The sequence below is a fragment of the Anarhichas minor genome, unplaced genomic scaffold, assembly GCF_050575085.1.
Source record: "Anarhichas minor isolate MPS153535 unplaced genomic scaffold, ASM5057508v1 ptg000125l, whole genome shotgun sequence".
Taxonomy (NCBI): domain Eukaryota; kingdom Metazoa; phylum Chordata; class Actinopteri; order Perciformes; family Anarhichadidae; genus Anarhichas; species Anarhichas minor.
This window is the reverse complement of record NW_027466571.1, coordinates 163,425-175,000: the sequence shown is the minus strand read 5'-3', so window position 1 is coordinate 175,000 and position 11,576 is coordinate 163,425. Positions and strand designations below refer to the sequence as shown.

Here is an 11,576-nt window from a genome sequence, read left to right as displayed (position 1 = left end):
CTCAGATGAATCAATCATGACTTCATAGTTTCACTGAGGAGCTCACACTTTAATGTTTTTACACAATCTGGTTAAAGTAAACGGTTTATTTTAAATGAGAACATATAGAATAAAATGTTCTTGATGAAATATCACAATTTAAAGCTTAGTTTTGGCTTCTTTTTCTGTTGTTTCTGTTGTTTTTCTGTTGTTTCTGTTGTATCATACATGATGTGTTCAAGGACCGTCTGAAAGATGAAACCCTGACAATAATGAAGATCTTCACAGATTCTAGTTGTGATAAATGGTGTTTTGGTGATTGTTTAAAGAAAAGATGCTTCTCAATCCCACTGGTGGGTTTGGAGGGTTCAGAGTTTTAAACCTACAGACTTTGGTGTAAAATCTTAAAGCAGTTAGATTTTGTCATTGTGACACGTTGTGGTACATTAAATGTATCTTCATCATCAACCCCCCCAGGACGTAGCAGCCCCAGTCTGGACCCTCTGAGGAAGAGCCCCATCCTGGACCAAGTGAACCAGGTGATCCAGAGCGCCCCATTGGCTCCGACCGCCGCCGCTCCGGCCCCTGGTCTGGGACGCAGAAGCCCCCCCCACGCTCGTACGGCCCCTCCCCCTACCACCGCCGGCCTGAAGGTCCAGCACCAGGACGGCGTGGACCCGAGGAGGGGTGAGACCATCAGAGGGGGGGGGGCGCAGCAGTAACCAAAGCTGGTCTGCTCCCAGAACCATCTCCTCCTCCCACCTCACTGCTGTAGACAGGAACCCCCCTACAGGACTCAACCACTCGGTCTTCAGCCACCCAGGTGAGACCCAGACCTCCTCAGACCAGCACCCTACAAAACCCTCATGTGGACTCACTGCTGAGCTCACAGGGGATGTTTTAAACCTGAAGACATCAAGCAGATCTTTGTGGTAAAAAACATCCCTGTGACTCAGGAGGCGGGTCCAAAATAGAGCTGTGTGATTGGCTAACGTTTATGTTCCAGAGGTCCCGCCCCCTTTTAAAAAGGTAGGAGACAGGTTTGTTTACGTTGTTCTGGGAGACTAAAAGACGTCCAGAAGGTCCCGGGACCGTCTGAAGGCAGAGGAACCGCTTAACGTTTTCTTCTTCTTCCTGTTTGCTCAGTGGCTGCTGGAGCTCCGGCTAACAGGCGCGGTCGAGGGGGCGGTCACCGCGGCCGAGGGCGCTTCAACGTCCGGAGAGATGGACCAATGAAGTTTGAGAAGGACTTTGACTTTGAGACAGCCAACGCTCAGTTCAACAAGGAGGAGATCGACCGGGAGTTCCAGAGTAAGCTGAAGCTGAAAGGTCTGTTCGTCTTCATTGAAACATCTTGACTGCTATGGGATGTCTTCATGCAAACATCTCGACTACTATGGGATGACTTCAGTGAAACATCTCAACTGCTATGGGATGTCTTCAGTGAAACATCTCAACTGCTATGGGATGTCTTCAGTGAAACATCTCAACTGCTATGGGATGTCTTGAGTGAAACATCTCAACTGCTATGGGATGTCTTCAGTGAAACATCTCAACTGCTATGGGATGTCTTCAGTGAAACATCTCGACTACTATGAGATGTCTTCATTGAAACATCTTGACTGCTATGGGATGTCTTCATGCAAACATCTCGACTGCTATGGGATGTCTTCAGTGAAACATCTCAACTGCTATGGGATGTCTTCAGTGAAACATCTCAACTGCTATGGGATGTCTTCAGTGAAACATCTCAACTGCTATGGGATGTCTTCAGTGAAACATCTCGACTGCTATGGGATGTCTTCAGTGAAACATCTCGACTGCTATGGGATGTCTTCAGTGAAACATCTCGACTGCTATGGGATGTCTTCAGTGAAACATCTCGACTGCTATGGGATGTCTTCAGTGAAACATCTCGACTGCTATGGGATGTCTTCAGTGAAACATCTCGACTGCTATGGGATGTCTTCATGGAGACATCTCGACTACTATGGGATGTCTTCAGTGAAACATCTCGACTACTATGGGATGTCTTCAGTGAAACATCTCAACTGCTATGGGATGTCTTCAGTGAAACATCTCAACTGCTATGGGATGTCTTCAGTGAAACATCTCAACTGCTATGGGATGTCTTCAGTGAAACATCTCAACTGCTATGGGATGTCTTCAGTGAAACATCTCGACTGCTATGGGATGTCTTCAGTGAAACATCTCGACTGCTATGGGATGTCTTCAGTGAAACATCTCGACTGCTATGGGATGTCTTCAGTGAAACATCTCGACTGCTATGGGATGTCTTCATGGAGACATCTTGACTATGGGATGTCTTCAGTGAAACATCTCGACTGCTATGGGATGTCTTCATGGAGACATCTTGACTACTATGGGATGTCTTCAGTGAAACATCTCGACTGCTATGGGATGTCTTCATGGAGACATCTTGACTATGGGATGTCTTCAGTGAAACATCTCAACTGCTATGGGATGTCTTCAGGGAAACATCTCAACTGCTATGGGATGTCTTCAGTGAAACATCTCGACTGCTATGGGATGTCTTCAGTGAAACATCTCGACTGCTATGGGAAGTCTTCAGTGAAACATCTCGACTGCTATGGGATGTCTTCAGTGAAACATCTCGACTGCTATGGGATGTCTTCATGGAGACATCTTGACTACTATGGGATGTCTTCAGTGAAACATCTCGACTGCTATGGGATGTCTTCATGGAGACATCTTGACTATGGGATGTCTTCAGTGAAACATCTCGACTGCTATGGGATGTCTTCATGGAGACATCTTGACTACTATGGGATGTCTTCAGTGAAACATCTCGACTGCTATGGGATGTCTTCAGTGAAACATCTCGACTGCTATGGGATGTCTTCAGTGAAACATCTCGACTGCTATGGGATGTCTTCATGGAGACATCTCGACTGCTATGGGATGTCTTCAGTGAAACATCTCGACTGCTATGGGATGTCTTCAGTGAAACATCTCGACTGCTATGGGATGTCTTCATGGAGACATCTTGACTACTATGGGATGTCTTCAGTGAAACATCTCGACTGCTATGGGATGTCTTCATGGAGACATCTTGACTATGGGATGTCTTCAGTGAAACATCTCAACTGCTATGGGATGTCTTCAGGGAAACATCTCAACTGCTATGGGATGTCTTCAGTGAAACATCTCGACTGCTATGGGATGTCTTCAGTGAAACATCTCGACTGCTATGGGAAGTCTTCAGTGAAACATCTCGACTGCTATGGGATGTCTTCAGTGAAACATCTCGACTGCTATGGGATGTCTTCATGGAGACATCTTGACTACTATGGGATGTCTTCAGTGAAACATCTCGACTGCTATGGGATGTCTTCATGGAGACATCTTGACTATGGGATGTCTTCAGTGAAACATCTCGACTGCTATGGGATGTCTTCATGGAGACATCTTGACTACTATGGGATGTCTTCAGTGAAACATCTCGACTGCTATGGGATGTCTTCAGTGAAACATCTCGACTGCTATGGGATGTCTTCAGTGAAACATCTCGACTGCTATGGGATGTCTTCATGGAGACATCTCGACTGCTATGGGATGTCTTCAGTGAAACATCTCGACTGCTATGGGATGTCTTCAGTGAAACATCTCGACTGCTATGGGATGTCTTCATGGAGACATCTTGACTATGGGATGTCTTCAGTGAAACATCTCGACTGCTATGGGATGTCTTCATGGAGACATCTTGACTACTATGGGATGTCTTCAGTGAAACATCTCGACTGCTATGGGATGTCTTCATGGAGACATCTTGACTATGGGATGTCTTCAGTGAAACATCTCAACTGCTATGGGATGTCTTCAGGGAAACATCTCAACTGCTATGGGATGTCTTCAGTGAAACATCTCGACTGCTATGGGATGTCTTCAGTGAAACATCTCGACTGCTATGGGAAGTCTTCAGTGAAACATCTCGACTGCTATGGGATGTCTTCAGTGAAACATCTCGACTGCTATGGGATGTCTTCATGGAGACATCTTGACTACTATGGGATGTCTTCAGTGAAACATCTCGACTGCTATGGGATGTCTTCATGGAGACATCTTGACTATGGGATGTCTTCAGTGAAACATCTCGACTGCTATGGGATGTCTTCATGGAGACATCTTGACTACTATGGGATGTCTTCAGTGAAACATCTCGACTGCTATGGGATGTCTTCAGTGAAACATCTCGACTGCTATGGGATGTCTTCAGTGAAACATCTCGACTGCTATGGGATGTCTTCATGGAGACATCTCGACTGCTATGGGATGTCTTCAGTGAAACATCTCGACTGCTATGGGATGTCTTCAGTGAAACATCTCGACTGCTATGGGATGTCTTCATGGAGACATCTCGACTACTATGGGATGTCTTCATGGAGACATCTCGACTACTATGGGATGTCTTCAGTGAAACATCTCGACTGCTATGGGATGTCTTCAGTGAAACATCTCGACTGCTATGGGATGTCTTCATGGAGACATCTCGACTGCTATGGGATGTCTTCAGTGAAACATCTCGACTGCTATGGGATGTCTTCAGTGAAACATCTCGACTGCTATGGGATGTCTTCAGTGAAACATCTCGACTGCTATGGGATGTCTTCATGGAGACATCTCGACTGCTATGGGATGTCTTCAGTGAAACATCTCGACTGCTATGGGATGTCTTCATGGAGACATCTCGACTGCTATGGGATGTCTTCAGTGAAACATCTCGACTGCTATGGGATGCCTTCAGTGAAACATCTCGACTGCTATGGGATGTCTTCATGGAGACATCTCGACTGCTATGGGATGTCTTCAGTGAAACATCTCGACTGCTATGGGATGTCTTCAGTGAAACATCTCGACTGCTATGGGATGTCTTCAGTGAAACATCTCGACTGCTATGGGATGTCTTCAGTGAAACATCTCGACTGCTATGGGATGTCCTCAGTGAAACATCTCGACTGCTATGGGATGTCTTCATGGAGACATCTCGACTGCTATGGGATGTCTTCAGTGAAACATCTCGACTGCTATGGGATGTCTTCATGGAGACATCTCGACTGCTATGGGATGTCTTCAGTGAAACATCTCGACTGCTATGGGATGTCTTCAGTGAAACATCTCGACTGCTATGGGATGTCTTCAGTGAAACATCTCGACTGCTATGGGATGTCCTCAGTGAAACATCTCGACTGCTATGGGATGTCTTCATGGAGACATCTCGACTGCTATGGGATGTCTTCAGTGAGACATCTCGACTGCTATGGGATGTCTTCATGGAGACATCTCGACTGCTATGGGATGTCTTCAGTGAAACATCTCGACTGCTATGGGATGTCTTCAGTGAAACATCTCGACTGCTATGGGATGTCTTCATGGAGACATCTCGACTGCTATGGGATGTCTTCATGGAGACATCTCGACTGCTATGGGATGTCTTCATGGAGACATCTCGACTGCTATGGGATGTCTTCAGTGAGACATCTCGACTGCTATGGGATGTCTTCAGTGAGACATCTCGACTGCTATGGGATGTCTTCAGTGAGACATCTCGACTGCTATGGGATGTCTTCAGTGAGACATCTCGACTGCTATGGGATGTCTTCAGTGAGACATCTCGACTGCTATGGGATGTCTTCATGGAGACATCTCGACTGCTATGGGATGTCTTCATGGAGACATCTCGACTGCTATGGGATGTCTTCAGTGAAACATCTCGACTGCTATGGGATGTCTTCAGTGAAACATCTCGACTGCTATGGGATGTCTTCAGTGAAACATCTCGACTGCTATGGGATGTCTTCAGTGAAACATCTCGACTGCTATGGGATGTCTTCAGTGAAACGGCATTTTACAGATTACATTTGAACACATCATAACTTATTAATTTACCTTCAGCCAGTACTCATGTTCACTGAGCAGTAGGGATGGGTATCGTTTGGGTTTCTTCCCATACCGGTGCTAAAACGATACTTTTAAAACGATACCGGTGCCTAAACGGTTCCTGAACCGATTCTTTTTTTCTTCAAATTGAACAATATATTAACTGTTTAAAGTATACTATTAATATAAATAAATACAAAACCCTTGGCTTCAAACTACAGCTTCCAACTTTTTAACTTCAAACTATGAACAATATATTAACTGTTAACAGTTTAAAGTATACTTAAATAAATATAAATAAATACAAAACACACACACACTCTACTCTGTACACACACTACAGCTTCAAACTTCAGCAATTATTTTGCAGAAATATGAGCATATTTGGCAAAATACAACACCTCTCCTGACTTATTTTATTTTACCAGTTGGTGGCGCTAATGCGCCAATTCATCGTTTGCCAACCGCCACTACTTCTCGAAGAAGAAGAAGAAAGTTTCGCGTGGCTGTGTTGTTGTGCTTATGAGCGGCAGCGCTAAGTACCCGGATGTCGATGGAGGAAGTCGGTAGCCTGCCAGCCGTTTGACAGATGTCGTTCTCGTTTTTTTTTTAAATAAATCATGGCCGAAGCTTCGCTAGAATGATCGAGGGGTTTGTTTCTAAGCGCGCACGGCTCGGCCGGTTGTAATAATATTATGAGTGAGGAGCGGAGGACCGAGGCTGCCAGGACGGAGTCATCATAATGTAACTGAAGTGAACCTCCGTTGGTTAGCCGTTAGCGGTGCTGCTGACGTTACTAGCGCCGCTCCTTTTGATTTAAACACTAACATTATCAGAGATCATACCTCACACCTGGTTCTGTTTGACCCGTTTCATCCTCTGGTCTCTCAGATGAGAAGACGGAGAAGACAGACAAAGCGGTGAACGGAGAGGAGAAGGTCGACTCCGGAGTGGAGACCCAGGCCAGTGAAGGACCGGCTGAGGAGGAGGGGGGGGACCCTCTGGGACCCAACTGTTACTACGACAAGTCCAAGTCCTTCTTCGACAACATCTCCTGTGACGACACCAGGTACCTTTACCTCTGTCCTCTGGGTCCCTCTGTCCTCTGGGTCCATGTCCTCAGAGTCCCGGCCCGTCTGTCCTCCATGTCCTGGCCAGACTGTGTACATGGATGTGGTGTTAAATGTCTTAAAGGGTCTTCATCGTCTCGATCACTTCTATTAGAACATATGAGACAGATGTTTGTCTGACGATGACACATCTGTGTTGTCTTTTCAGGAAAGCTAACGAGAAGTCTGGAGTCTCTGGGTTCCCCAGGTAAGTGGTTCTGGTGGTCCAGCAGCCCTCATAAGTTCATGTCCTAGTGTCCTCTTCACATCCTCCTCACCTCCTTTAGGGAGCGGAGGCAGACCTGGGCGGAGGAGAGGAGGATGAATGCCGAGACGTTCGGCATCCCTCTCCGTCACGGCCGAGGTCGCGGAGGTTACCGAGGACGAGGAGGGATGGGCTTCAGAGGAGGTCGAGGTCGCTCGGCGAGCCGAGGATCCTTCGGACCGCCGCAGGGAGGAGGCTTCAGAGGAGGTTACCGTGGAAACCAGGCCGGCCGGGAGTTTGCCGACCTATCAGCATACAGGGTGAGAAGCCTGGTCACATGGTTTATTATTATCACATAATAACTACACGGTAGGAGAAGGGGCGCTAGTGGTAGAAGGAGGTGGTAGTACAGGGGGCGCTAGGAGAAGCGGTAGGAGAAGGAGGCAATAGTAGCGCTAGGAGAAGGAGGCGGTAGTGGTAGAAGGAGGTGGTAGGAGAAGGAGGTGGTAGTACAGGGGGCGGTAGGAGAAGGAGGCAATAGTGGTGCTAGGAGAAGGAGGCGGTAGTTGCGGCAGGAGAAGGGGGGTAGTAGAGGGGACGGCGGAAGCGGCGGTAGTGGCGCTAGGAGGAGGCGGTAGTGGCGCTAGGAGAAGGGGGGTAGTAGAGGGGATGGTGGTAGTGGCGCTAGGAGAAGGGGGGTAGTAGAAGCGGTAGGAGACACGGCGGTAGTAGAGGGGACGGTGGAAGCGGCGGTAGTGGCGCTAGGAGAAGGGGGGTAGTAGAAGCGGTAGGAGACACGGCGGTAGTAGAGGGGACGGTGGAAGCGGCGGTCGTAGAGGGACGGTAGAAGCGGCGGTAGTAGAGGGACGGTGGAAGCGGCGGTAGTGGCGCTAGGAGAAGGGGGGTAGTAGAAGCGGTAGGAGACACGGCGGTCGTAGAGGGACGGTGGAAGCGGCGGTAGTAGAAGCGGCGGTAGTGGCGCAAGGAGAAGGGGGGTAGTAGAAGCGATAGTAGAGGGGACGGTGGAAGCGGCGGTAGTAGAGGGACGGTAGTAGAGGGACGGTGGAAGCGGCGGTAGTGGCGCTAGGAGAAGGGGGGTAGTAGAAGCGGTAGGAGACACGGCGGTCGTAGAGGGACGGTGGAAGCGGCGGTAGTAGAAGCGGCGGTAGTGGCGCTAGGAGAAGGGGGGTAGTAGAAGCGATAGTAGAGGGGACGGTGGAAGCGGCGGTAGTAGAGGGACGGTAGTAGAGGGACGGTGGAAGCGGCGGTAGTGGCGCTAGGAGAAGGGGGGGTAGTAGGAGAAGGGGCGGTAGTAAAAGTTGTCGTAGTAAAGGTGTTGGTAGAACTCTTGTTGTCTTGTTCAAAACGATGTATTAAACGCGTCTTTGTTTTGTTCCAGAAGGACAACAAAGTGTCGGCGTAGTCTCTCAGAGAGAAGACGACTCTACAGGACGGTGGATCTTCTGTTGACTCAAACAATGAAGATGTCTTCTAGTTGTATATTTGTCACCAGCACTGAGGCTTCAACACAACGGGGAAAACAAACAAGGACCCAGTTTAAAAAGTCACCATCTCTAAATACAATAATGTATAAATGTCATATTGAGTTTGTTTTTCAATGAATTCTCTCCTCTGAACCTGAAACTGATGATGCATAGCTTTATTTAGGGGGGGGACTTCAGCCCCAAACAGCCCTCTATTAACCTTCACCTCCTCTTTGTCATCTTACTCCTCTTCCTCAAGTGTCTATAGAAGATGTTTCTCTTCTTAAAGGGACAGTAGTGATGGTTCACAGGAGCAAAGTGATTATTTTACACTAACAGAATCAATATCAGTCATGTTCAGAATATTTCCACCTTTCTGATATCCATGTTCTCTTCACACCAGACTCTATTCATAAAAACAGTTATTTAAGCTCCTCCTGTAGTAAAGCTGTGAACCATTGCTACTGTCTCTTTAAGAAGACTGTAAACCATCAGTACTGTCTCTTTAAGAAGACTGTGAACAGGTCTACTGTGGTTGTTGTGGTAGTTTTTACACCCAGTCCAGCTTGAGGACTGGGAGTAAACCGGGTCTCAGACCGATCACGGGTCAAAGCTCTGTGGTTTCCTTTACTCGTGGTTCACTAAAGCTTCAGTGAGATCCACTCAGATCTAAATCTTTATGGCTTTAAGCCTCCAAACAGAAACATACGGAAGATTAAATACGCATCAAGTAAAACAAATGAAGTGAAACTGTTGTATTTCTTTATGTTTGTATAAACTGTCAAAGGACAATTATTAAACACCTCTTTAATAACTGAGTTTTTATTACCACAGAAGTCAGACGTTTATTGTATTTAATCAATAATCATAGCTGAGTTTAAACCTTTAGTTTAAAGAGCATTTATTAATAGAATTGTTTCTACATTTACATGTCAAATCAAACTTGTTCTTTATAATAATTTCTGTGATTTGGTTTTAATTTCACGGTGAATAATAATTACTTTAGTTATAAAAGACCTTAAATAATTGTCCTGAACATGTTTGAATAATGTCGGTAAATGTTAAAACATAAAGAAAATACAAATAACCTGTTTTATATTTCACTTTATTTCTTTTTCACATTGGTTTAATTTGGCCATTTCAGATCTTCTGTAGATGAAGGTGTTTGCATTTTTCTAATAAACTGTTCCAGATGTTCTCACCCATTAACCCAGTCCAGACGTTATTACACCTTAATCCACACATTATTACACTTAAATACAGATGTTCTCACCTGTTAACCCAGTCCAGATGATATTACACCTTAATCCAGATATTATTACACTTTAATCCAGATGTTTTTACCCGTTTAACCAGTCCAGATGATATTACACTTTAATCCAGATGTTCATCCAGTCCAAATGTTATTACATCTTAATCCAGACGGTCATCAGGTCCAGTTATTACGCCTTAATCCAGATGTGCTCACTTGTTAACTCAGTCCAGATGTTATTACACCTTAATCCAGATATTTTTACCTGTTTAACAAGTCCAGATGATATTACACTTTAATCCAGATGTTTAGTTGTGAGTCAGGCAGCTGCTTCTTGAGACTACTTTATTCTAACCAGATGTTTCGCCTCATCCAGCTATTTTAAACCACTAACTTTCAACCCGTTAGAGCTACAAGAAGTGATGTCATCTATAAATAGAAAATAAACAAGTAGAAAAAGGATCCAGCTGTCATAGTTTTTATAATGTCTATAAAATAGTTTATATAACGTATATAACAGTTTATATAATGCACATAACAATTTATATAATGTATATAACAGTTTATATAATGTATATAACAATTTAAATAACGTATATAACAGTTTATATAACGGATATAAGTTTATATCACGTATATAAGTTTATATCACATATATAAGTTTATATAACGTATATAACATATATAACATAGTTTATATAACGTATATAACAGTTTATATAACGTACATAACAGTTTATATAACGTACATAACAGTTTATATAACGTACATAACATAGTTTATATAACGTATATAACAGTTTATATAACGTATATAACATAGCTTACATAACGTACATAGCATAGTTTATATAACGTATATAACATAGTTTATATAATGTATATAACAGTTTATATAACATATATCACAGTTTATATAACATATATAACAGTTTATATAACGTATATAACATAGTTTATATAATGTATATAACAGTTTATATAACGTATATAACATAGTTTATATAACGTATATAACATAGTTTATATAATGTATATAACATAGTTTATATAACAGTTTATATAACGTATATAACATAGTTTATATAACGTGCATGTTGCTGTCACAGAGGACAGTTGTGATGTCACCTTTTTATTTTATTTATTTAAATTGACATAAGACGTCCATGTAAATGATTTCTATGTGAATATGTATATATTCTGCTGTGTAAAATGTGTCAATCTTCTAAGTTTGCATCCCTGTGTGAACATTATTGATAAATGTTTCTCTTTTCATCAACTTATTTAAAAAATATAAAGTATATGCACATGTGTTACTGAGAGTTAATAAACACGTTTGCTGACATTTGTTTTGCTGCTGTTAATATTAACTGTCTTGATTGATTTCCTCTGCCTTAGGATTGATATATATATATATATACATATATATATATATACATATATATGTATATATATATATATACATATATATATATATACATATATATATATATATATGTATATATATATATATATACATATATATATATATATGTATATATATATATATATACATATATATGTATATATGTATATATATGTATATATATATATACATATATATATATATATGTATATATACATATATA

At 43.3% G+C, this 11,576-nt stretch overlaps 1 protein-coding gene across 1 annotated transcript in view; it reads left to right on the top strand.

Moving 5' to 3' along the window:
- lsm14aa (LSM14A mRNA processing body assembly factor a) overlaps window positions 1-9,905 on the top strand; it is a 14,216-nt gene extending 4,311 nt beyond the window's left edge. The window contains 7 exon segments of the mRNA XM_076083244.1: window positions 457-683; window positions 685-802; window positions 1,126-1,308; window positions 6,790-6,967; window positions 7,177-7,215; window positions 7,295-7,532; window positions 8,612-9,905. Coding sequence (XP_075939359.1) covers window positions 457-683; window positions 685-802; window positions 1,126-1,308; window positions 6,790-6,967; window positions 7,177-7,215; window positions 7,295-7,532; window positions 8,612-8,635 — 1,007 coding nt within the window. The 3' untranslated portion in view covers window positions 8,636-9,905.
- The last annotated feature ends 1,671 nt before the right edge of the window (window positions 9,906-11,576 follow it).